This window comes from Barbatula barbatula (genome assembly GCF_947034865.1).
Source record: "Barbatula barbatula genome assembly, chromosome: 12".
NCBI classification, from domain to species: Eukaryota; Metazoa; Chordata; class Actinopteri; order Cypriniformes; family Nemacheilidae; genus Barbatula; species Barbatula barbatula.
In genome coordinates this window covers 13,970,160-13,997,832 of record NC_136775.1, presented here as the reverse complement: position 1 = coordinate 13,997,832, position 27,673 = coordinate 13,970,160, and the positions used below count along the sequence as shown (strand labels likewise).

The 27,673-nt window shown below is 41.1% G+C and overlaps 1 protein-coding gene across 2 annotated transcripts; it reads left to right on the top strand.

Moving 5' to 3' along the window:
* The first annotated feature begins 671 nt into the window (after positions 1 to 671).
* Positions 672 to 27,673, top strand: ankib1b (ankyrin repeat and IBR domain containing 1b). 2 transcript variants are annotated; one of them, XM_079469349.1, is made up of 20 exons: positions 672 to 913; positions 8,575 to 8,839; positions 10,082 to 10,382; positions 11,144 to 11,326; positions 12,083 to 12,200; positions 14,379 to 14,587; positions 15,484 to 15,572; positions 15,687 to 15,831; positions 16,145 to 16,311; positions 17,222 to 17,310; positions 17,441 to 17,571; positions 19,665 to 19,799; positions 20,108 to 20,194; positions 20,491 to 20,557; positions 20,727 to 20,872; positions 20,950 to 21,128; positions 21,324 to 21,375; positions 23,092 to 23,203; positions 23,748 to 23,791; positions 23,872 to 27,673. In XM_079469349.1, exons 2-20 carry the CDS (start codon positions 8,652 to 8,654, stop codon positions 24,631 to 24,633), a joined length of 3,204 nt encoding a protein of 1,067 aa, XP_079325475.1. In that variant the 5' UTR covers positions 672 to 913; positions 8,575 to 8,651; the 3' UTR covers positions 24,634 to 27,673. The 2 variants fall into 2 exon arrangements, with proteins under 2 accessions (XP_079325475.1, XP_079325474.1); XM_079469348.1 differs by lacking the exon at positions 672 to 913 and having other exon boundaries at positions 8,460 to 8,839; positions 23,872 to 27,659.

Below are 27,673 nucleotides of genomic sequence, written 5' to 3'. Positions count from 1 at the left end.
GGGTCATTGTTTAAGACTAGCATATTCTTTCAAGTTTCTTTTAACACTGCCACCTGGTGTCAAATGGGTGTAGCCTATTAAAACAGTAACGTGGAAAAAGAAATTTGAATAATAAAAAATATCTTGTACGAAAATAGCCTCATAGTTAAAGATGTAACACAATTGCGGGCGATACTTATAACACGTTATCAATCAGTGGTGAACATACAAGTTACTTGACTTCTATTTTGAAACATAAAATGGAATATTGTTCCTATTTAACAATAACAGCGTAAAGTAACTGCATTATAAATTCGACCTGATTACTAAATTACCACCATTAACACATACACGTTCCCAATGTTAAATAAAATGTCTATTATTAAAAAATAGCGGAAAATATAATAAAATCTATATTAAAAAAACATGATTTATATTTAAGATAAGCACAAAAAGAAAAACGAATTAAAGGGATTTTAGGAGCTCGAATTGATGCACGCCGACTAAGGAGGCAGCGATTGGGTCCAATAGATTTGGCAAGTTTCTAAATAATATCACATCAAATAAAATATATTTTCAAATATAATTCAGTGACAAAAAAGGGACCTGTGTAAAAATGGGAGAAGTCTAAACAGGCAAAACAACAGGTTGTCTGGTGGCTATATAAAAAGTATCTTTGGTACCGAAAAGTCGCCCTCAGTAACAGGAACACCCGCCATACTTTCCGCAACCGACGGGCCTTTTATTTTGAAATATGAAATTTTGATCCGCGGCAACGGCGCGATTGACGGATGCTTCATGGCGGCGGAGGAACGTTCACAACAAAGGCGAGAGGCAGCTTTCTTGTTTAGAGTCAACACAGTTTCCTCAGAATACCGTTGAACTGATCGCGGCCATAAAGAAAAGACGCGACTGCCATCGTCACGATAGTTGGGTAAGTGGGTTGCATGGGTTTGTTGCGCTCGATCGATAAAACGACTTGTTTGTAACAATCTGCAATATTTTAAGATACATTTACATAACCTTACAACAAAACGGCCGCGTGACAGCGATTTAACAGTGTTGATCTTTTATAGTCCCGTCTGTGAACCACCTTTCTTTATTGTGAAATATGTGTGTTTTAATGATAAGTTGCCAAGCTAACTCAGCTGCGATTAACATCATGACTAATCAGAACACGAGCGAACTAACGTCAGAGAAATCAGACAGCTGTTTTGATTTTACGATCAGAAGTAGCGGATTCGCCTTTCTGCGTAATGGGGGAAATAAAATCCGCTAGCTATTAAAACACGGACTGGCTGAAAAACACGGTGATTATTTTGACTATTTAATTAATGTTTTCACAGACGTTTGTAGTAGATGTCAGTGCACTCCAGTGATATGAGTTTGCAAGCTACGCAATGTGTGTGTGTGAATGGAAGAGGCTGTAAACACGTCGCTCAGCCCCTTCTAGGAAATCGACGTTTGGATATAAACAGAGCACAGAATCCAGAGCAACACACACACAACACAGCTGACTTCCTGCATGCCGATGATTTCACTCTCAAACGGGAAGAAATCTCTCTTAACTATGTTTATTGTCCTCGCTAAATTAACTTGCCAAAGTAACTGTAGCTTCCGGGACAACATGTTATATTTTCTAGCATTACATAGTTATTATTACTGACGTGAAGCCGTAATGCATTAATATGAGTCGCTTTGGAAGAAACTTGGAGAATCCCTCTGTCGTTTATAGATCAGTAATACAAAGTCATCATAGCTTTACTGTAGCAAGAGGAGCTCGAGTAACTATGGCGTTTTTGCGGAAACTGGGGTTACCATGGCAATATATTTTTGTAAGGGTAGACTTGACAAGTGCATTGCAAATCTGGGGCGCCCTGATATGAAAAATGATGTCAGTTCAGTGTGTTTAAGTTGTTACAACCTTCCCACTGATGTTATTGACTTTCTTATTTCATGCATCCCTTACTTAAACATGGCTCACCTACATACCCCGACCCGAGACCACCCGAAAGAGATGGAACATGAAACTAGGCCAAACTAGCCTCGTTTACCCATTAGGTTAGCTTGTCTGTAGCAAAACTCTGTGTTGTGAATTATTTATATTACATATTGATGTTTTGGGTTTGTGTATTGTGGGAGCTTTATTATGTAAATATGCACTACGCAACTTCTAGCTTGATACGCGTTTGGCGTAAATGACGCGTTATTGGTTGCGTATACAGAGCTGATCGATGTGAAGCATCTTCCACCTGTGCAGGATCTCTATGTGCAGGGCGAAGTTATTGACCACAAACTATCTCCAATGCATATCATCATGTGTATATGCTACATGGTGAAACCCTGTGCATAAATAAAAGATTCAAAGACATTTGATGACTCCGACTCCCTGATCAGAGTGCTGAAGTGGTTGAGAACTTTAAGAAATCGGCATTAGGTGGTCAATCCACAACAAATGGTCCTTCGAGCCGGATTCTCTGACTGCTTCAGTATGTCATCAGATGGAAAACCAACATCTCCTAAAGAAAGAACATCACGGCGATGTCAACTCCCAAGACACCTTGAGGATTACATCCTTGACTCTCATCACAGACCTGCCCTTTCCTCCAGTCCTGTTCAGAAGGAGTCAGAGGAGCAGAGAGGAGCAGCAGCCGCAGTGAATACAAGTCAAGCAGATGCAACTTCCAGCCAAGATGCACGACAAGCAATGTCCAGTCCAAGTCAAGCAGACTTACTGAGTATGCAATCATTAAACCAGTTAACGGAATTCTTGAACGAGAAGGAGAAAGAGGAGACTGTACAAATGGAAAATCTTATCAGGAAATTAGATCAGCTTAAGAAACGAAAGCAACGCAGAGACGAGATGATGGAACGCATCAAATCATTCCTGAGGGAGGAACAGGACAACGAGGACGATGAACGGGCACAGGCTGTTGCATCTTCAACACATTCATGCAGTCCACCAAGTCCTCCACCCTTACTCTCACGGGAAACAGTGCTGCAAGTTGAGAAACAGGCTGCTGTAAACACATCGGTGAGACATGAGGAAAGCTCACATAGGACAGCTGTGGTCCCTGAAGCAGAGTTGGAGAGTCACAACCGTGGATTTGTTCCTGTCCAACCCAGTCATCAACAAATGGCACCGTATACCCCCACCTCCTCTGGCACAGCTTCTCCTGTCTCACATCGCTCACAACTACAACCATGTGAACAGGTTACCTCTCAGTATCCCAGAATTCTGCCCAGTCAGAAACCATCTGTACCTCATGATGCTGAACGAGCATTCTACCCCCTTCAGCAACAACAGCTGATTTCGCCAGCAACAGCATATCCTCACCTCATGGCATCGGGCGGCCATCATGCAACACCGCATTCGCTGACACAGCCGGTGAACGCACCAACATCGTTGAATTATGTCCCTTCATACCAAACAATGATGCCAATAACATTACCCTCCCAAAATGTAATCCCTGGTTTACACCCGTCAGTGAGCACTGTAGCAGCCGGACCACACCTGATGCCAGCCCAGCCTGTCGCTCCAACAAGTGGCAGTATACCGCAACGGACATTGTTTAATCCACCTAAACCCAAGATTCCAGACTTCACGAGTGACAGCGAAAGAGAATTTGCAAATATGAAGCTAGCACTGGACAATCTACTTGATCCTTACCCAGAGTTAACAGAGAAGTACAAATACCATGTACTACTGGAACATCTTAAACTGTCCGAAGCTCAAATGATAGGGCAGTCGTGCCGGCATCACCCATATCCATACTCTGCAGCTATGCAAGCGCTTCAGCTACAGTACGGTCAGCCACATCAACTGGCCCAAAGTGAGATAGCGGCCATCCTTACATCACCAGATGTAAAGCCTAACGATAGCCACAGCTTTCAGAGCTTTGCCTTGCGAGTTCATCTCCTGGTCAGTATGCTGCTGTCGCTAGAGGGATCAAAAGGGATGGAGCTTAACTGTTGCTCACATGTGGACCGCCTACTTAGCAAGCTGCCAAAGTATCTTCGAGATGGCTTCATTGAGTTCCTTCAACAACAGGGGAAGCTCAATTCTATAAGTCTTAACCCTTACAATCTGCAGGACTTTGCTGGATGGCTACAAGTCAAAGCACAGCAGCAGCGACTGTCTATTCGTCTAGTGCAGCGTTATCAACACGAGAGGCTTCCAAGTGTCGGGAAAGAGAAACCCTCAACAAAGACAAAAGGTCCAAGTCTAGTTCTTTACCATGGTACATCTCCAGGTGAGACCGTGCAATCTACCCGTCCCAGAGATCCTAAGCAACGAAAGGCATTTAAGGTACACTGCCTCTTTTGCGACAGTAAAGAGCACTACATCTCACGTTGTGATCACATTAAGGAAAAGTCAGTTGCAGACCTGCAAAGGTGGATTTCTGATGGGAAGCGATGCTGGAGATGTGCGCGACTGCATGAACCGGAGCTGTGTAACCTCAAAAAGCCATGCAGTGTCTGTGGTGGAACACATCTACAGGTGCTTCACCGTATAGCACATGATGACCCGACAAACAACGCAAGTACATCAGAGAGTCGAATCTACCTCACACCCGCTAGTGCGACCAGCAGAGTACTTCTTAAAGTGGTACCAGTGTTACTACATAGCAAGTTCAAGTCAGTGGAAACTTATGCTGTTCTAGACGATGGTGCGCAGCGAACGATGATCTTGCCAACGGCAGTTCAAATGCTTCAGTTGAGAGGTGAACCTGAAACACTGGCTCTACGCACTATACGACCCGACATCACTCATCTTTCCGGCTCCAGGGTTGACTTTGAAATCTCCCCAAACAGTGAACCAAAGAAGCGTTTCCAGATACTCGGAGCCTTCACAGCTTCAGGTCTGGACTTAGTGGAGCAATCGTATCCAGTGCAGCGACTTCAGAGACGGTATGCTCACCTCAGAGGGCTCCCGTTTCAGTCCTTCCACAATGTGCGCCCACTGGTACTGATAGGATCAGACTATGTTCGTCTTATTACAGCAGACAAACCAGTCCGGCAAGGAACCAAAGGTGGTCCTGTGGCAGTGCACACAGCTCTTGGTTGGGCCCTTCAAGGGACTGAGGAGAGCACCCCGAGCTACAGCTCAGTGCATCAGTGTCTTTTTGTGTCAACTGCCTGCCCCGATGACTTGCTCTATCGTAATGTTGAGAAGTTATGGCAGCTGGACGTTCTGCCTTATCGGAATGAGAAACTGGTGGTCCGATCGAGGGAAGACCAAGAAGCAATTAAACTTCTAGAACGCAGAACACAGAGGATTCAGGTAGACGATGTCCAACGTTATGCCACCCCCCTCTTGCGCAAACCTGGTGCTCCAAAACTCACAAGCCCAATTCATTCTGTCATGCCTAGTCTAAGGAGTACAGAGAGGAAACTTCAGAGAGACCCCAAGAAAGCTGCAGTCTACGCTGGTGAGATTGAGAAGCTCATTAAGGCAGGCTATTTTGTGGACAGATTCCACAACTGTGCTGGAGTGGCTCCAGTCCGACTCTTGTAGGTTCAAAGTCTTTGTTGGAACACGAGTTTCAGAAATCCAGGAGTTAACAGACCGCAGTGCTTGGCGGTATGTGAACACACAGCAGAATCCAGCGGATGATATCACCAGAGGTAAACCCCTCGCAAGTTTCACTGTGTCTGGACGTTGGAGTCAGGGACCATCGTTTCTAAAACTGAGTCCTGAGCACTGGCCAAAGAGACCTGAACCGGCACGATCAGAAGAGTTACCCGAGTTGAAAAGTGTCACTATCTGTTGTCTGACCACTGCAGAACCATATCATACCCTTCCTGATGCCAGTCAGTTCAGCACATGGAAAGAGTTAGTGGAAGCAACGCGGCAGGAATGTCAACAAGTGACAGCTGATTCAGCAAGTATTCAGCTCCTTGATCATCGTGAAGCAGAGTTGATCCTGCTAAGGAAGTGTCAGGCTCAAAGCTTCCCTGAGGAGACAAAGGCCCTCGAAACACACAAACCTATACCAAACCACAGCCGACTAATATGTCTTGCTCCAGAGTGGGACCCAGGAACTTGTGTAATCAGAGTTGGAGGACGATTACGGAGAATGGAAAGCCCAAATGTTGATCAGATTCACCCTATAGTGCTGGATTCGCGGCATCCAGCAACAATACTCCTCATTAAAGACTTTGATGAACGCTTATTGCACCCAGGTACAGAAAGAGTGTATGCAGAATTACGGAGACAATACTGGATCTTGAGGGGGCGGCAAGCTGTTAAACACCACCAGCTCAATTGTTCATCCTGTCAACGGTGGAGAGCTCAGCCTAAGATACCGCAGATGGCAGACTTGCCACCAGAGCGGCTCAGACTTCTCTGTCCACCGTTTTATTCGACTGGAGTGGACTGCTTCGGCCCTTATCATGTTAAAATAGGCAGAAGGGTTGAGAAACGATGGGGTGTCATTTTCAAATGCCCCACCACAAGAGCTGTTCACATAGAGCTCCTCAACTCTTTGGACGTGGATGCTTTCTTGCTGGCTCTTCGGAGGTTCATAGCAAGACGTGGCAGACCAAAGGAGATCAGGTCAGACTGTGGCACAAATTTTCGTGGTGCAGAGCGTGAACTGCGCGAAACCTTTGCTGCTATGGAATCCCAACTAAAGGAGCAGCTGGCCGATTATCAGATCCTCTTCAAATTCAATCCGCCTAATGCTCCTCATTTTGGTGGAGTTTGGGAACGAGAGGTTCGCTCCATCAAAGCTGCTCTACAGGTGGCAGTTGGAAGTCAGTCTGTATCAGAAGATGTCCTGTCTACCGTATTGGTAGAAGTAGAGGGCATTTTGAATTCAAAACCCCTTGGATACGTCTCCACAGACGTTGCGGACCTAGATGCCATTACGCCTAACCTTCTCCTCATGGGGCGGCGAGATGCATCACTTCCACAAGTGGCGTATGCTTCAGGAGAAATGGGGCGGCGCAGATGGCGCCACTGTCAGTACCTTGTGGATCAATTTTGGTCTCTGTTTACGAGAAATTACTTACCCACACTACAGACACGCCAGAAGTGGCACAAGCCATCAGACTCTCTGACAGTGGGAGCAGTAGTTTTGATAATAGATCCTCAACTTCCCAGAGCTCAGTGGCCCGTCGGCAGAGTTTCCAAGACTGTGGTCAGCAATGATGGATGTGTGAGAACAGCAGAGGTCAGTGTTCGAGGCAAAGTGTATACCAGGCCAGTAGCCCGCCTCATCCAGTTGCCAGCCTTTGAGGACGAAACCAAAGACTCTTAAAGAATTCACTTAACTTGCACATTTGCTGTTCAAATGTGGGGGCGGCTGTTGTGAATTATTTATATTACATATTGATGTTTTGGGTTTGTGTATTGTGGGAGCTTTATTATGTAAATATGCACTACGCAACTTCTAGCTTGATACGCGTTTGGCGTAAATGACGCGTTATTGGTTGCGTATACAGAGCTGATCGATGTGAAGCATCTTCCACCTGTGCAGGATCTCTATGTGCAGGGCGAAGTTATTGACCACAAACTATCTCCAATGCATATCATCATGTGTATATGCTACATGGTGAAACCCTGTGCATAAATAAAAGATTCAAAGACATTTGATGACTCCGACTCCCTGATCAGAGTGCTGAAGTGGTTGAGAACTTTAAGAAATCGGCATTAGGTGGTCAATCCACAACACTCTGGATTAGTTTTTTCAGTTTTTTTTGCATTTAAAGCAAAGAAATCTGGTTTAAATGTCTGTGTGTGTTGAAATTACACAAGCATTATGGTTGTGTAAATATGAATCCAGCTGACACCTCAGGTGTCCATGTTGACAGATGGCATTTGCGGGGGCATAACTTTTGCCCTGCTGTATCCTGCCCCTCGACAGAACCTGCTCTCAGTAGGTCGACAGCAGTTGGCAGATGGAGCCGGAAGCCCCTAGTGTTCCTGGAGGAAGTATGTGTTTCTTTCCTCACAGTGTCCTGTGGAGAATGAGTCAGTGTATTAGGACAATTAGATGCTTTCCTCTGATCCAAGGCCGTTTTTTCATCGGGAAGGTTCACAAGGGTTTATGTAGACGCGCTGGTCTCAGATCAGCTCTTGGAGGCTGCGACTGAGGATCTTGTAAAGGGTACATGTGTGAAGTGGGACGGGATTAGCATCTGCTCCTGACAGGCCTCTCATGTGGTTGAACATGTGACTTTGTTTTGTCTATGTGGTTTGGCAATGGGGACGGGTTGGTTCAGTTCCTAATACATACTACTAAAATTAAACAGCAATAAAAGTGTGTATGTAAAATAAACCCCCATGTCGTTCAAAACTTGTATGCCGTACTTTCTACTGTGGAAACATTTTGAGCATTTTCTAGGTGGTTCTGTGTTCAATGGAATTCAACGGGGGCCAGTGTTGTTTGTTTGGGTGCCAACGTTTCTCAAAATATCTTCTTTCCTATTCTACAGAGGAAAGAGAAAGAAAGTCATACAAGTTTGAAATAACACGAATAAATGCAGAAAGAATCTTTTTAACTGTGATTTTCAAGCATGACCTCAATGCTTTCTGGTGAAGTTCTCTGAAGAATGTGGACACATTCTTTCCCCTATTGATGTTTCCAGGAAGTCCATCATGTCGCCTGTCTGCAGGCCCACAGGCTGAAGAGGTGAAAGCAGTTGGGAGAGCTGGGGACGGCGCAATGGGAAACACAGCCACAAAGTTCCGCAAGGCACTGGTCAGTGGGGATGAGGTTCTGGCTTATCAACTGTACGAGGGCAACCCTCAGTTCAAAGAGTCACTAGACCCCAACACCTCATATGGGGAACCGTACCAACACAACACCCCGCTCCACTATGCTGCCAGACATGCCATGACACGCATTCTCAGGTAAACACTTGATCGCTTTGATAACATTTTGTATTTTGCTCTTCTGCTTGGATATTTTATACCTTACATTTTTATTATTTGCCCACAAGTGCAAGCCTTCTCTTCAACCTATAAAATATTACATATTAAGAACACTTTATTGTTCTAGAAATTTCATTAAAATTTAGACTGCAAGGTCAAAATAAGGGTAAAACAAATGTTTCTTTAAAATATGTTGTTGTGCATTTGTGGAAAGCATCGATTTTCAGGAATCGCTGTTAATATCAATTGAATATGACATTCAAGTACATGTACCATGCAGGCTTCAGGCAAAGATTTTTGCTCATAGAGAGAGAAAAGGTTTTCTTTTTAATACTCATTTGGATCATTACGCATCACATACAAATCATGTTCTGCTGTTTTTTCTGCCCAGTATGAAACTCTTTGTCTGGTGAGGAATTTTGGATGCAAACCTTTTAAATTAAAAACAGCTGTTGTTACTGCAAATGTGCTTTACTGAAGATTTTAATGATGGAGAGTCAGTGTTGGCCTGAATTTATACTTTCCTGAGGTGGATGCATTGTTGTAACGAAAGATCTGGGCTGGTAAGCGAAAGGTTTTAGTTTAAGAAGTCATTCATGCACAATCCATGTCAAAGTGCCCTTGAGCAGTATGTAAATATGAAGTCGAAAAACACACTGTTTACTTTTTAATGCTTGTTCCTAAACTTCTTGTGAACAGTTAACACTTATTCCAAGTATTTTGTTTTCTTCATAATCCAAAATATAATCATTTGCTCTTCCACTGAAACCACTTTCTTTTTCCATTTCTGTCACTTGCTGTTGGATGATGCTAACTGATAGTCAGATACGTTTCAAAGGGATAGTTCACCTAAAAATGAAAATTCCGTCATCTTTTATTCAATATTTTGTCATTTCAAACCTGTAGGACTTTCTTTCTTCTACAGAATACAAAAGAAGATATTTTGAAGTCAGAAAAACTGAACAACACAATACCTGTTCACTTCTTTTGTATGTCTTTTGTGTTCTGCAGAAGAACATACAGGTTTGAACTAACAATAGGGTAAATAAATGACAGAATTTTCATTCTTGGGAGAACTATCCCTTTCAGCTTTTGTTTAACCAACTTGCAACTCAATTGTGTTCGCTCCTTTAAAAAAAACACATTATATAAGTAAAATAGGTTTATTTTGACTTTGGCAGGTTGCTGAAAATTTGCTGAGTCGTTTCTTCTTACACACAGGTCCTTCCTCTTCAGCAAGGATGGGAACCCCAACAAACGTAACGTGCACAATGAAACAGCGCTGCATGTTTTGTGCATGGGACCGCACATCTTGCTGTCCGAGGGAGCCCTGCAGCCCCGCCTGGCCCGGCCCTATGAAGATGAGCGCAGACGGGCTGAGTGCCTGCAGATGATCTTGAAGTGGACTGGTGCCAAGTTGGACCGTGGCGAATATGAGAGTGCGGACGTCTGTGCCAATGATAACAAAAAAAACACATCGCTACACTACGCTGCTGCCTCAGGGATGAAGACATGCGTTGAGGTACAGGCATCTTGAAATCAATGAAATGTCATGTGTGCGTTATACATGACTAGAAATGTTGGGGTGGTTGCAAGATACTCAACCATCTGTTTCTAACCCTTAGAAATTCCTTAGAAATGTTTTTTTATCAATATGAATCCTGCTGTTTACACTTTTCCAGGTAGCAGCTACGCAATGCATAAATAACAGGTTACATACTAATGTTTCATCTATTCATATGGGTAATATTAAGTTGCAAGTTTGTTGTCTGGTCCAACATAGTTGGCATTGGCCCATGTTTCTTTGCAAAGCGTTTTGCAAATATTGTGTCTGGTTCACAAAACAATTCACGTTGAAATGTGCAGAGCAAACATATAATCCCCCAAAGACGTGATCAGGCACTTGGTTAAAAATAAACTTAAGCCACTCTTTCCCAACACTGGGATTCTGCGGAAGATTATGGCACAATGTTTGGCAAAGTTCTCCACCATCTTAATCTTAACAGTAGTTAAATATCAACTATAGAGCAAAAGAATGTTCCCATGTTCCTGCATGCAGCAGAATTGAAGACAATGTAGGGCGGGCCAAGGATTGGTCGCCGGTTATATGTGTGATGTCAAAAAAGTAGTGTCAAGTATCACAGGAAATGTTAACAGTAAAACCTTTTCACACTGGGAAGAAAAAGTTCTTAGTTTGAAAAAAACGGTATATTTGTAGAGTAAAATTCAGGCTGTTGAACTTTTCCTTGTATATTAACAGTTTTATTCTCCTTTCCTGTGCAGTTTCTGGTAAAGCGTGGTGCCGACCTGTTTGCGGAGAATGAAAACAAGGAAACCCCGTGTGACTGTGCAGAAAGGCAGCACCATAAGGAGCTCGCTCTCAGTCTGGAGTCTCAGATGGTCTTCTCCACCGACCCCCACGCTGAGGATATCGAGGCTGAGTACGCAGCCTTAGACCGCAGGGAGGTGAGCTCTCAAAATAAACTCTGGAATTTCTAGCGACATCAGGACATTGACCTCAGAGCCTGGTGTCCAGATGCAACGGATTCAAACCTGCATGAGTTTAGATCAATAAAAAATTAAGTTTGCACGGATATTAACTTTGCTTTGAAAGTGATTTTACAATGTGTAACGAAATAACGAAAAATATTTTTTAAATGATCAAATACTGAGCTTGACACACACTTTTTAATGGTTAGATATTTGAAAACCCAGTGACAAAAGGTGACTTATAGTAGGCAAATCAAAAACGAAATGTGGAGATACAAGGTTTCAGAAGGACAGCAGCGATATATTATATCAGTGTGTGTGTTCTTGGGACTTACACCCACATCCTTTGTGCAATTGTTACAATGCAAAATGTACACATATGTATTAAATAAAACACAAAAAACAGTTTTAGTGCGAAAATAACCTTAAAGGGATAGTTCACCCCCCCTCATCCCCCATGGACTGCCGTAGTAGGAAACGTAAATACTATGTGAGTCAATACTGACATTCTTCCAAATATCTTCCTTTGTGTTCAGCAGAATAAAGAAATTCATACAGGTTTGGAAGAATCTGAGGGCGAGTAAAGGATGACAGAATTGAGATTTTTGGGTGAACTATCCCTTTAACAGATTGCATCCTAGAAATGATCAATATATATAAAAAAGTTTACTGAAGGTCATATTCTGTCATGATTCACACACCGATTAACGTGCGTCTTTACCTTCGTTTCAGTTTTATGAAGGTTTGAGAGTGCAGGATCTCAGAAGATTGAAGGACATGCTGATAGTGGAAACGGCAGACATGCTGCAGGCTCCTCTCTTCACCGCCGAAGCTCTCCTCCGGGCTCACGGTATGCTTGTCACGCTTACCGAGACCTATTATTTAACATTAAATCACCCAAGAAGCTGTAGGGACAGTTTGTTAAAATTGTAAAAAGCCACAGATGTACGATCAATAAGATCAAAAAGCTGTAGGGTGTTTGGCATATATTAAATCTAAGAATTATTTGTCCTCTTAAAGCCGGCATGCAGAAAGCCACAGGGAGGTTTTCTTCCTCTTACTTTTCCAAGAGCACTCATCTCCAGAGCTGCTAAATTCTTTGGCACAAGGCTCGTAATTGGATCAGTGCTTTCTTTAATAATCTTCAATTATGAGAGCAGGCTGTTGAGCAGGCCCAGTTCCACATCACTGAAGCCCATGGGAGGAGAAGGGCAGGAGAAATCATGTGTGCTGCTATTATTGCCATAACCTCTCTGGAGATCTTAAGCCCAAACTCAAATATGCAGACTCGCCTTCTTTTAATTTAAAAACCCAAATGCACACCTTCGACTCACTCCTCAAACTGTGATATTAAACACAGCAGAGTACAAACTGTTGGTCAAGCAGGTGTAATGAATTTGGGGGTTTCATAAAGTTGTAATGGGAATACCTGTCCTCCTTCTGTAGAGATGATAAAATTATGTTAGGCTTTTTGTTTATGTCTTGTGAAAGTTTTTGCCGAGTGTTGCATTTGCTTGTTAATCCATTTTTCGATGTGTGAGATCATGGAACATTGACTGAATTGTTCACCCTTCTGTGTCTGTATCTGAAAAGGTTTGTTTCTCATCTTGTCTCGTATAGCCAAGTGCTCTTCATTTATGCTGCAAACATTTATTTTAATGAAAAAAACGAAAAAAATACAATATATATGTATATGTATTATATATCATTTTGTATATATATATATATATATGTCTTGTATAAAATTCTTTATATCAAAGACCCTTCTCTCAAGTTTGAAAAGGAGTTTAAACCAGCAATCCATAACTTTTGCTTCTATATTGGCATCTCTGTTTGAAACCAAAAATTTGTATATTATTTAAATGACATAAAACTGGAATCCATCCTAACAGCTTGAATTATAACTTGTTATAAACTTAAAAAACAAATTTATGCTTTAAAAAAAATTGGGTTCTTATCCATTTAATGTGCTTAAACGGGGCACTGCTGGTCCAAATTTCAGTTTCATCGCAGCTTCAAAAGGCTTTAATCGACACCAGCCGATGAATAAGGGTGCTGTCTAGCGAAACGATTAGTCATTTTTCAAGAAATTAAAAACATATATACTTTTTAAACATAAATATATGGCCTTCACTTACTCAGTGCCTCCATGTAGCACAACTTCACGCACTCTGTAATCACATTGGAATGTCACATGTGACGTAAGCCAAGGTTCCGACTCAGTGTTCATGAGTGTGGAGAAAGTGTGGAGTTCAAAAGTTCTTAGATGTTGACTGACACATATGTCTTTGTGGATGATTATTGTTTAAAATGGTATTTGACGACAGGGATGTTTAAATCTTTTGAAATCTATGGGACGCGTAACCTTTCCAATGTGATTACGTAATATGAAGAAGTGGACGTGCTCGCGGAGGCAGTGCAAGCCGTGCGTTTAAAAGGTATATTAAAATAATTTAGTTTTCTTGGAAAATGAACGAACGTTCCGCTAGACAGCACCCTTATTCACCGGCTGGGGTCGTTTAGAGCCTTTTGAAGCTGCGATAAAACAGAAATTTGGACCTTAACCAACAGCGCCCCGTTTAAGCGCATTAAACGGATAAGAACCCCATTTCTTCAAAAGCATCAATTTGTTTTCGACAAAAGATATACACAAACGGAGGGCTTGTGTGACATGTGGATGAGTTCATTATCATGGAAATTAGAATTTGGTTCCCTTTAATGTTGTGTATGTGAGTAGGGAGTTCCTATCACATACCTATGAATGATTTTTGAGTGAATTATTTACTTTACCTGCTTCAGGGCTCTTTTGTTCATTCGGTGTATGCTGTGGTAACAACAACGACAATAAACCTGTTGGGATTTTGTCACCCAGAGGGGCCTGAGTTTGTCATTTGACAAGCAACCAAAATTGCTGAGCTGAGTTTAAAACCACATTTTATTTCGCAAACAGGCTGATTCAACAATGGTCAAAGATGGTGTTATTTTATATCTATTTGAAAACAAAACTTGTGATTTGTTTGGTTTATAGACTGGGACAGGGAAAACCTCTTGGAGGCATGGATGTCTAACGCTGAAGACTGCTGCCAGCGCTCCGGCGTTCAGATGCCCACGCCTCCGCCCAGAGGTTACAACACGTGGGACACCCTGCCATCGCCCCGAACGCCCCGCACCACCCGCTCATCTATCACCTCTCCAGACGAGATCAGCCTGACCCCCGCTGATGACGATAGCTCACTGGTGAGGGAGTGTACCTGTACAGTTTTATTGATTCATTTTGCAGCCTCATGTTTGAAAATGATATTCACTGCTTTTCATCTATCATAAGCTGATGTTGCTTCATTATTTGGATGCTGAAATATGTGCAGTCATGTGGTACAGTTGACACACTTTTAATGTTAAATTGTTGAAATGGTGTAGCCTTGCAGGATCTGGTCAGTATAGAAGTAGGACATTTAACATCTGGTTATCTGGGTGGTCGACATGAAATTCTTTAGATATTGATGTGACGTTCAAACCTCTATTTTGAGCTATTTTAGCTTTAACTTTTCAAATTATTATGCATGCAGCTTTCATTCCCTCATAATCATTGAGAGACAGCATATTAGGACATTTAAACACATCAACTTATTATTAACATAAAATGACTGTTCATATATGATATAATGGCAAATATTAACATTAACTTAATGTTATTTGGTGCTAAAAGTTTATGTTGACACATACTTGCCAAATCTAAAAGCCTCATATAACCAAGTATTTTGAAATGGACTTACTTTCATCCAGTGTGCTGAGATGCTGAATAGCACATTCAGCTATTTCATGTATCAATACAGACATTGCATAAAAGATGGGTTCCTTTTCATCCATTTCCACTACTTAGAGTTCTCAGTAAAGTCAGATAATGGTTTAATTTGCTAAAAGGACAATCCATTTGTCATAGATGAGGCAATGTGATTCAATAAACTTGGGATATTCTGATCCTCTTTTTATATTTTTGCATTACGTATAGGACCTATTTAAAGTCTAGTTAGAAATATGTCAAATAATAAATGTTTACAGCAATCTAAGGTTAAAGAAATCAAACCATCTTTTCTGTGACATCTCACTGTGGGTGCTAACTTCTCTTCTGTCAGTGCGGGATCTGTATGTGTGCAGCCTCCATGTTTGAAGAGCCTGTTGATATTCCATGCGGACATGAGTTCTGCAGAGGATGCTGGGAAAGGTAAGGCTTTCATTGTGTTGGAACCTACTTTTTTATTCTGTAATTTAATCACATGTCAGCCACTGCTGTTGTTATGGCGTAACTCCAGTCATGTGTGTTCTTTGCTTTTTGCAGCTTCTTGAATCTGAAGATCCAGGAGGGGGAGGCTCATAACATCTTCTGTCCGGCCTATGACTGCTTCCAGCTAGTTCCTGTCGAGGTCATCGAGAGCATTGTGTCCCGAGAGATGGACAAACGTTACCTGCAGTTTGACATCAAGGTATAGTTGTGTGATCAGATGTAAGTTACGTTGTATTTGTGTGATTTGTTGATGTTTCGAATATGAGGGATGAACTAGGGAGGACTAAAGGATGTAACACTTTATACAAGATGAAAAATTTGGAAGAATGCTGTTTATATTTTACAGCATTTATTAATCTCTGAAATGTTCATTGGTATGCTAGTGTTTATTGTTAATTCATTGCTAGTTCATTGTTAATGTTTAAAAAGTAACCGCGTTAACCGTTAACTTGCATAAGACAGCAGCAGTGTTTTACATTAGCTCTCCCTCACTTCCTCTCTTATTTGGTCAGGCATTTGTTGAGAATAATCCTGCCATCCGGTGGTGCCCGCGGGCTGGCTGTGATAGAGCGGTGCGTTTGGCTGGACAAGGGCCTGGTGCCAGCTCTTCTGACCCGCTCAGCTTCCCTCTCCTTCAGGCTCCTGCGGTGGACTGTGGGAAGGGCCATCTCTTCTGCTGGTCAGTGCCAGTCACCGATACCAATACCTTAACCTATGTTTCACAAATAATGTCAGTCAAAACACCAAAATGTGGCATAATGTAGTCTCACTTTAAAGTGAAACTGCCCTTTTTTGCTACTGTACCTTTAAGAATCGTGTAGAGCTTTATGATGGAACCAAGTTGTCCCATATGGTGCACTTTACTCTCAAAGTGGCATGGTTGCTAAATACTGAAAATGCGAGTGATCAAATGTAAATGTTTTCATAATCATCTTTCTGACTGAATAATTTAGCAAAATTGTTTTGGAAAATCCTGTTTTTTCATTTAATAACCGTTAAAAAATTCCAGTGCTGCCACTTTCAACAAGTTCACATGTGTGTTTAATGTATATAAGGGAAGGCAGAATCTGTTGTATGTTTTGCTCACAGTGGTCTCTGGCGGATCTGTTTCATAGAGCTCTGGGCCTTCTGTCCCCATCACATAGACACATAGACATGTACACACCCACACAGTGGGCACATATCTCATCACAGCCTCTGCCAGGTCTGAACGTTACATTTCACCCAGTTTACCTTCCGTTCCCTCTCTCTGTCAAACATTTGATCTGTCTGAGTAAATATGACTCGAGTCTAATATGGAAGGACATTTCCCAGTCGTCTAAAGGTGTCTGTGGTCAACAATTTGCCAATGTTATGTTTAATGGGTATATCATAACAAGGAGTGCATCTTAACTCTTGAAACCATCATAAAGTATACCTAATGTGTTACGTTTTTTGTACAAATTAATATGTTTACATATGCTAATGTGTGACATACAAATTACACGGTGGTAGTTAAATCCTCCATAATGTTTTGGAAGTAAATCTTGTAAGGGATTGCATTTTCTCCATGCTGAGTCCTGACATCATGCTGATTTTCCTCTCCACAGGGAATGCCAAGGAGAAGCCCATGAACCCTGTGACTGCCAAACATGGAAGATGTGGCTTCAGAAGGTCACTGACATGAAACCACAAGAACGTGAGCATGTCTTTTATTCTGCTGTAACCACCAGCACTCCGGATTATTTTCATTAGTGCTGTCATACTGTTCAAACCTGGTTAAAAATGTTGTCGAACCACATCTTTATTTCTGTCTCTTTCCATTTCAGTGGCAGGTGTAAGTGTGGCGTATGAAGATGCTGCCAACTGCCTGTGGTTACTCACCAACGCCAAACCCTGTGCCAACTGCAAATCTCCCATTCAGAAGAATGAGGGCTGCAACCACATGCAATGTGCCAAGGTTATTTGCGTAATAATAAAAATGATGATGAGTTTATTTTTATATCAGGGTACGTGTGGCACGGATTTAGCAGAGATTGATGAATGCTAGATTGATGAGAACACTTTAAAAAGAGAAAACATTATATACATGTTTACCACATCATTTAAAATCTGTAAACAAAACTGAGTTTTGGTCTGGGTTTAAAAAGTAACCGTGTTAACCGTTAACATAACCGCTTACAGAAGACAGCGGCAATGTTTTACATTAGCTCTCCCTCACTTCCACTCTTATTTGGTCAGGCATTTGTTGAGAATACAGTATTACAGCACTCATTACAATCAACAAAGTAATGATTACTGAGACCATTATGATCATTGTGACTCTAAAAGAGCAAGTAAATTATGAAAAGGAGCGGGCAGAGAACAGAGCCCTGCGGGACTCATCGAGTGATTGAATTGTGTTTCTAGTTAGTCAGGGGTTGAAAGTAAACCAGAAAAGAGTTGTCAGTGATACACATAGATTTGAGCAATAAATACTATATTATTTCTCTTAAAAGTGGACCGTTAAATAAAATCCAGATTGAAAGAGACCATTTGAAGGCACTGAATTTAAGTGTTTGGTCTAGAGCGGTGCGTTTTGAACTATTTCTTCATGCTCATATTTTCATATTTGTGTGCCTTGTAAGACTGTTGACACCAGCGATGACATAGTCAACAACATTAACTAAATGTCATTTTTGAGATTTGTCTACAGTTCCACAATTACAACAGTACATGCATTTCTTTCTTATGGCTGAAGAATGCACTTTTAAATCAATCTTTATAATCATACCGCATTGTTACCTAACAAGGAAAGACATGGCAAATACTAGCGCTCCAAGAATATAGGTTGCCTAACAAGGAAAGACATGGCAAATACTAGCGCTCCAAGAATATAGGTTGCCTAACAAGGAAAGACATGGCAAATACTAGCGCTCCAAGAATATAGGTTGCCTAACAAGGAAAGACATGGCAAATACAAGCGCTCCAAGAATATAGGTTGCCTAACAAGGAAATACGTGGCAAATACTAGCGCTCCAAGAATATAGGTTGCCTAACAAGGAAAGACGTGGCAAATACTAGCGCTCCAAGAATATAGGTTGCCTAACAAGGAAAGACGTGGCAAATACTAGCGCTCCAAGAATATAGGTTGCCTAACAAGGAAAGACGTGGCAAATACTAGCGCTCCAAGAATATAGGTTGCCTAACAAGGAAAGACGTGGCAAATACTAGCGCTCCAAGAATAAAGGTTGCCTAACAAGGAAAGACATGGCAAATACTAGCGCTCCAAGAATATAGGTTGCCTAACAAGGAAAGACATGGCAAATACTAGCGCTCCAAGAATATAGGTTGCCTAACAAGGAAAGACATGGCAAATACTAGCGCTCCAAGAATATAGGTTGCCTAACAAGGAAAGACGTGGCAAATACTAGCGCTCCAAGAATATAGGTTGCCTAACAAGGAAAGACGTGGCAAATACTAGCGCTCCAAGAATATAGGTTGCCTAACAAGGAAAGACATGGCAAATACTAGCGCTCCAAGAATATAGGTTGCCTAACAAGGAAAGACATGGCAAATACTAGCGCTCCAAGAATATAGGTTGCCTAACAAGGAAAGACGTGGCAAATACTAGCGCTCCAAGAATATAGGTTGCCTAACAAGGAAAGACGTGGCAAATACTAGCGCTCCAAGAATATAGGTTGCCTAACAAGGAAAGACATGGCAAATACTAGCGCTCCAAGAATATAGGTTGCCTAACAAGGAAATACATGGCAAATACTAGCGCTCCAAGAATATAGGTTGCCTAACAAGGAAATACATGGCAAATACTAGCGCTCCAAGAATATAGGTTGCCTAACAAGGAAATACATGGCAAATACTAGCGCTCCAAGAATATAGGTTGCCTAACAAGGAAATACATGGCAAATACTAGCGCTCCAAGAATATAAGTGAGAAAAATAGTTTCCTAGCAACGCAGATATCCTTACTGTCAGAATCCCACTTCTCACACTGTAATGTCAGGATAGACTTGTTTTGGTGTTGGTAATGTTATTTGTATGTTTGTCTGTGTAGTGCAAGTATGATTTCTGCTGGATCTGCCTGGAGGAGTGGAAGAAACACAGTTCATCAACAGGAGGATACTATAGGTGTACACGTTATGAGGTCATCCAGCAGGTGGAGGAACAGTCCAAGGAGATGACCGTTGAGGTGCGTATATGCACACACGTTTTTACCAACCTAGCGTTTAAGCAAAACTACAGTATATATGACAAATCTAGTGCAGGATGAGTCATTGATTTTTTTTATCTGTTGTGGAAAAGATAAATGGTCTGTTGAAAGATAATTTGGTCAGAATAAGGTAACCAAACTTTTGTATTCATGGTTTTACAACAATTCTGTACATATTTTTATATTTTTTAACATTTTAAAAGATTTATAAAATAAGAATAAGTAGATCAGAGTTGTAATAAAATAATAAAAGTAATGCGGTGCATGCACTTCTTACTAACCTACAGGCTGAGAAGAAGCACCAAAACTTTCAGGAGCTGGATCGCTTCATGCACTATTACACACGCTTTAAAAACCACGAGCACAGCTACCAGGTACAGTCTCCTAACATGAGAGTGATGTTACACATTCTATGTTCTATTCACACTAAATGGTGTAAGTTTAGTTTGAGAACTGCCCACTTTAACAGGAAGAGACTGTCTGAGTCACAAACGCCCAACAGTGCGCATTTGCTTTTTTTTATGTGCTGTATATAGTGGAAAATGTGTGATCTGAATTTCTCTCAGATGTAAAAGCATTCAAAATCATAATAAAGCTGAATATAACAGTAAGTTGTATAACAGTCAAATAAAAGTCTTTACATGTGCATCTTTACTGTGCTGTTGTACAGCTAGAGGAACGTCTTGTTAAGACGGCCAAAGACAAGATGGAGCAGCTGAGCAAAGTTCTGAGTGGAAGTAAGATGCTTTAAAATGTTAATAACTATTACCTAGGCATGTTAATAAAAAATTTACCTTATGCCCTCTGTTAAAATGTATAGACTGGTAATACTGCTCTAAACCTGCATATATTTATTTACCAGTATATTGAGTTCTATCTGTAATATTTTTTCGTGTCTTGTTGCAGGAGAGGGAGGCCCTCCAGACACTACTTTCATTGAAGATGCAGTGCATGAACTACTTAAGACTCGTCGCATTCTCAAGTGCTCTTACCCATACGGCTTCTTCCTCGAGCCCAAAAGCACAAAGAAGGAAATATTTGAACTCATGCAGGTCAATATCACAGGATTGAAATGACACGTAAGAACTAGAACCCGAGTAAGTGATGACACTCTTGTTGCTCTTATTAGACTGACTTAGAAATGGTGACTGAAGACCTTGCGCAGAAGGTCAACCGACCGTACCTCCGCACCCCACGTCACAAGATCATCCGTGCCGCCTGCCTGGTGCAGCAGAAACGGCAGGAGTTTCTGGCCTCTGTGGCAAGAGGCGTTGCTCCCAATGACTCACCTGAGGCCCCTCGACGCAGGTAAGACCCTTTAGTCACTTAAAAAGAGAAAGTTGACAGTCAAAATTAAACTGGGTTCGCAACCCATTTTACCTTTGTAAAGTGACATTTTTTGGGGGTGAAAAGTAGCGTTTTAAAAAAGAAAAACATGAATGTGAGATGTCGCCTACTGAAGTGTAATTCAAGTAATTTAATACTCTTTTTGTATGTGTTTAGTTTTGCTGGAGGAACGTGGGACTGGGAGTACTTGGGTTTCGCCTCCCCAGAGGTAACGTGTTTTGTTTGCCAAACAGTTTTTTGTAAATCATACTTGTACAGCACCCGAAGATTTGAACTACCGAGTTGCAGCAGTTGTGAATGTGTGAGAAGTGGAATGTGCAGATAAACAGTGTGCCGCTGTTCTGTTCTGATCTAAAGATCCTGAGGAATCAAGCCTTTCTCGGGGGAAATGATCCGAGAGAGCAGTGTCAGTATACAGGAAGCCATCCGCAGGTATTAATGAATCCTCATTAGCTCCCTTCTCAAGACCGGCTGATCGATCGGCAGAATGGCACCTGTCATGTTCTCTCCCATTACTTTTCATTTGGTCGCATGTCCTGTTTTCCGTTGCCTTCATTATTATTATTCTTATCAAAATGTGCTTTGCACGACGGGGATTTAACTTCTGACGCTGTTTTGCCATCATTGAAAAGTCATTATTATGTCATGAGAAGGTCCTCTAAAAGAAGCCTTTGGTGTTCAAAGGTTCATAAGTGGTTTTTTTATTTTGCTTTGGGTATACTGCAGAGGTCATGAATGATGCGTTTCTGGAGACTTTCTGAAGTGAAACGGGACACTTTTTTTGTTTAATCTTGTATGCAGGTTATGACGTTGTGTTTCTTTCATGGATTTAAGGCTTGAGGAAAGAGGAATGAAAGAAATGCACTTTATTTATGTTTTCTATTATTGAAGCTTGAGCAGTTTAAGAACCTTTTTCCTGTGTATGTTTTCTTTTGAGTTTGCTCTCAATGTTGCATGCTTATTGCATGCAGCTTTAATTTGGGATAGACTGAATTTTTTATTTTTGAAAAATGGCTTTGTCATGTCAAGATCTGTGGTGTAACACACTCAGCGTAGACCATTTGCCATTGCAGAGTAACCTCTATTTATTACACACAATGTTATTACATACAGTTATTACTCTGGAATAGTTTCTGATTGGTCGGTCACATTGTGAGCTTAAACATTTTGTTAACACAGACCCGCAAATGACTCTTTTACATCATCAGATCCTAAAGTTGTGGAGCACAAAACTACACATATATGGTGCATATGCTTTCTAACTAGTCCCATTAATTTCGCATTTGTTACATAAAATAACATAAGTGAATTTGTCTTACCAACCCCCCCCCCCCGCTGTGAAAGTTTTAGAAATAATATTTATATTATTCAGAATTAATATTTATATCACACAAACTTACAAAACAAATGATATAGCTGTTAGTCTCAATAATATCACTTGAGGTTATTTTTCACTATTCTTACACTTTAGAATAACATAACATAGAATGAATGTCAAATTATTGTTAAATTTAGAGGGGTTTCTATAAAAAGTAAATTGTTAAAATTCACATAAAAATGTTTAATATACACCAGAGCTGAAGAGGTTAATGTCTGCAAAAGTGTTTGACTGAATGGCACACAACCTATTTAGCTACTATGTTTCACTCCAAGCTTATTTTCTTCTACATAATCATGCAAAAGTCAATACATTGTCTTATTAGGGTAATAAAAAGGTGCTTTTATTCTTGTAATACATTTTTGACTTTACTCAAAACGTCTGTCTGTTATTCTGACACGTCGAAAGCAAAACCTTTTGATGGTGTCACAACAGATATCTGTTCCTCTAAGAGCATGACTTTTATTTACAGGGCCTATGGAGAATGATGATAGGTCATCGAATGTCAGCTCTGAAGTAGTGCCGTGTGTGATTTTTCTGTTGTAGGAGTATGCAGAGTTCCAGTATAGACGCAGACACAGGCAACGCAGACGTGGAGATATGGCCAGCCTCCGCAGCAACACGCCTGACCCGGATGACCCCAACCATGGCACTTTAGGTGTGGGGAGAAATGTCCATTTTAACATTATTAACATCATTTTGCAAGAATAGAATAGGTTAGAAATAGTTGATCTTTTTTGTTGTGTGTAGGGAGATTCTTCGATGTTATGTGTTTCAGACATCATGCCTCTTTAGCACATAAGTGATCTGTGTCACAGCGTTCACACTGCGTGTTAAAACAGATGCGTGTAGAGTTTAAGGAGCCGAACTTACACGCTGAACTCAGCAGAAAATATAATGTAATTTAAGCCGATTTGTTAACACGGTCATTTGTGATATAGGCTTTTATTAAGCCATCTAAAATAATGGAGTGTGGTTTTTATTTGTTGTTTGAGAAACGATGTCTGTGTTGAGGCACATAAACAGCCTTTCCTCGTTGGTAAATTCCAACTGAAGCCAGATGACTTACTCACTTTAGCCAGTGTAAACAGCGTTGCCACCCTTAGATTTATATTCCCTGTGAAACAAAAAGCACAAAATATACCAGCAAACAAAACAAATGATAATTTTTTCCATTTGTCTCAATTTGTCTTGTTTTGTAGACACACAAGAAATCGGTGGTGGTCAGAGGCAGGGTCTGCCAATGGTGAGTTGACATCATTGCATGCGTTTTGCAAGGTTCAAAGACTGTCAGCTGATAGCGATCCCTGATTTTCTTCCCTATAGCCTGGCAGTTCCCTGGATGAAGATGATGCAAATATCCTCTTGGCCATCCAGCTGTCTTTGCAGGAGTCTGGTCTGGCTATGGGTGGCGCTGGCATTGACGCTCAAGAGGTACTCGCCAACGAGGCCTCTCTAGGGGCCATCGGAACATCCCTACCCACACGGCTGGATCCGGTGCTGTGCGGTATAGATGTGCCCCGCGCTGCCCTGAGCAGCTCCGAGCTGTTAGAAATGGGTGACAGCTTGAAAAAGCTCGGAAACATCAGCGGCCAGAATGTTCCTCTGCGTTTTGACAATCTTAATACTCGCGAGTCCGCAGAGGTTCCACCGTCCTCTGATTTTGGCTCAGACAGCGCCAACCTTCTGGGCAACATCATGGCTTGGTTTCATGACATGAACCCTCAGAATATCAGTTTGGTTCCTTCAGCCGGTGCAATGAATCAAGAATTCACCACTCCAGTGGCAAGGATGACGTCGGAGCTGACTGCAGAGTGCGCCGTTCCACAATGGACAGCGGAGTGCGATAGAGAGCAAGAGCGAGAGTACGGCACCAGCGGTGCCACGGAGGAACGCGAGCCCGTCAGGCCGACGCAGCTTGACCTGGTGGGTCTCGATGTGTCTCCTGGACCTCCTGCATCTGTCGAGTTAGGGGAAACTCTGAGCGGTTCCAACCCGTGTCACTCCGACACCCCAAAATGTAACTCAGACCCTGACCAGCCTAGCAGTAGCTCCTCGGAATGGGAGGGTCAGGTGCACCTTGTATGAAATACCGACTCCTCTCACTCGCTAAGCCACTTTATGATGTGAAGTAGCTGTCGGATTCAAACCCGAGGATCAATCATGATAAGAAAAGCCTATGTATTGTCAGATATGTCAAAATAAGCCTCCGTTTGAGGCATGTGTTCACTAAAAGCTCTTTCCGGTTATAAAGTGTGAAACACTTTTACATAGTCAGCAACTGAACCAGACAGCACTATGTAATCCACGAGAGAAACGTTTATGAGGTAACAGTCCGAGCCGTACGCCTCTAACGATGAGAAATAAATCTACTGTATAGAACGGGACAGTGTGTAGAGGACGCCCTGTCTTTTTCTGCTTGATGTTAAAGGTGCCAAAAAACACTGGCTAGAGTTCCCTAACGCCCGGTGGATGGTGTGCCGACTGTGCCTGCTCCTGAAGGGCTCGGTCGCCTCTTCTTCCTTTAAACTCCACCTGTAGTGTTAGCACACAGAAGAGCGGGCCTGTTCTGTGCTGCAAAGAATCACAGAAACAAAAAGAAGAACAGTCATTCTAGTCGCAGTTTGCTTTTTTCTTTTTCGGGTCAAACGTAATCACTGTAATGCTTCAATGGTAAATTCGCGGGGAAAGTATCGGTGAGGTGAACTCATTTCAGGATGTGCCGCACTGGCTCTTTGCAACTTATCACGGTGCCTTTTCTGTGACACTTCTCTTTATTTATAGCCACTCTCAGAACCCAGAATGTGGCGAGTTCTAATACACGCCGTTACCGTACTTTCAGGTGGTACTTTCAACGGCCTCAATGTTTTTTTTTACTCTTTTATATATGTTCAATTGCCCTTTAGCATGTTTCTGGTCCCTTTCCCCCAGAGAGTTTTAAAGCAGTTGTTTAAAAACTAGAGAAAGAATGAATTTTACACGCTCACTCACAGTTCTGTGGATTACATTCATCTATATTGAATGTGGAGATATTATAAATTATGTGTAAGAGAGATGATGTGATATCCAGAATGTGCTAAACATTTCAGTGTGGGGCTTTAAAGGGATAGTTCACCTTGTGTCACCTTATTACATTCTTATGTCAGCGTTTTCTTACCCTCAAGTCATTCTAAATGTTATTCTTACTTTTGTGTAACATAGAAAGTTTTCACTTAAATATTCAGGCTGTTTTGTGCACACGATGAAAGTGAATGCTGACCAGGGGCTGTCAAGCTTGTAAAATGATTTTAATTGAACAATGGCATTTGTTTTGGGCTGCAAAAGACTTTCAATCTTAAAGGGGCAGTTCACCCAAAAATTATAATTCTGTCATCATTTACTCACCCTCGAGAACCTTAGGAGGAAAAGTTACAATGGTAGTCAAAAGTACCCCAGAACTGTTTGCTTTCCTACATTCATCAAAAATCTTCTTTTGGGTTCAAAAGAACAATGACATTTATTCAACAATTTATGTTAGTGAATGGTGACCAAGAAATGTTTGGTTGTGACATTCTTCTAAATATATTTTTCTGTGTTCATCAGAACATTTATACAGATTGAGGGCAAGTAAATGATGACAGAATTTTCATTTTTGGGTGAACTGATTCCTTATGAATCATGGATTACTGTTATGGTTTTTTTGTCATGTTTATAGCGTGAACAGTCCCAGTTGCCATTTACTTTCATTGTATAGAAAGGGGTTCCTTTTGGGTTTAACATAATTTTTTTTATAAGTCTAGTCTGGAACAACACGAGGGTGAGTGTATTTTTGGGTGAACTTAACCTTTAAAATGCCACCAATTTAAAAGATAGGGTCATGTCTATGGATTTTAGCATCCGTAGACGTGACCCTATGTATGTTTTTTTAAGACACACTGCTTGCAAGGCGTCTGTTTTCACCTTTGAAAATATTCAGGTGTCTGATCTTTGGATCTTTTTTAAGGCTGTGGCAAATATACTTCTATGTGCGACAACATTTCAATTACGATTAAAAAAAGAAGTATAAATATTACTGGTATTTCTCTACAATAAGTTATGAAAATGAATTTTCTATTTATATAAAATTGAATGTCCTGCTTAAAAATAAGATAATTAAAGTAAAACCCAACAAACAACAAAAAGCGTAAATATATTTTTTGTGTTTATATAAAACTGTTATAAACAGTGCCACTTCTGAAAATAATGCGCTTTACTTACAAGTGACTGCCGAAATATTTAAAAGCCATTTAAACAAATTAACAATTTGTACACATTTTTGATTTGCTTTTTCCTTGTGAACACCTCTCCAACTTTTCTTCAGATGAAACTGTCAGTTCAGCTTTCACTGAATATTACGCACTTCAGAAAAATTGCACAAAACTAGCTCACACTTCAGCCTTGAAATAACCCACTTTAGTTTTTAGGTTTGCGGTTATATCGGCAGCTCTAGCTGTGCAGGCGCCTCATGTTTTACTGTGGGCTTGATGGAATATGTATGTTGATTCTGAACTATTGTCCTGATGCAGTATTGCATTGCATAATGGAAACTTTACGACATGAAGTTGTTTTTTGAAGTGGTGTTTTGCAGCTTGGAGTCATTCCAGAAGATTCATCGAATTCATGTTTTTTACTGTATGTATGTGTGATCTGAATCAGTTTAGCTCAATAAAGTGCAGTATTTCTTTGAAGTAAAGTATGTCGGCAGAGGCACAGGTGGAGCAAATGTCTGTTTTCATGAAGCGTATGATAGATTTGAACTGACCAGACATTAGAAAAATGGGTGAATAAAAAGTTGTCCTGTATGTGACGGTGTGCTGTGCATTCAGTAATTACAATATAATAAACATAGATCATGTTTTCCTGTCAAAAGGCAAACTAAGTGTCAAGGCTATTGTTTGGGGGAAGGGGTATGTGGGGTAAAATACATTTTTGTAACCCATTACAGATTTTATATTGTTAACCATCTAATCCTCGAAATGGTATTTGCACTTTCATGATCTTGATACATTCCCAGTTTATATTGAAAATACAAATGTGTGGTGCTTGGCCAATGAATTGGACCGATTTGAGTGTGAATCTTAATAAAGTTGTCAAGACAAGTTGCAGTTGT

Bases quoted from the DNA above. Each gene is read 5' to 3' on its own strand.
- ankib1b (XM_079469348.1), top strand. From the start codon at position 8,565: ATGTTTCCAGGAAGTCCATCATGTCGCCTGTCTGCAGGCCCACAGGCT. The intron at 10,383-11,143 runs GTACAGGCATCT...TTTCCTGTGCAG, and splicing joins GGATGAAGACATGCGTTGAG to TTTCTGGTAAAGCGTGGTGC. The intron at 15,832-16,144 runs GTATAGTTGTGT...TTATTTGGTCAG, and splicing joins ACCTGCAGTTTGACATCAAG to GCATTTGTTGAGAATAATCC.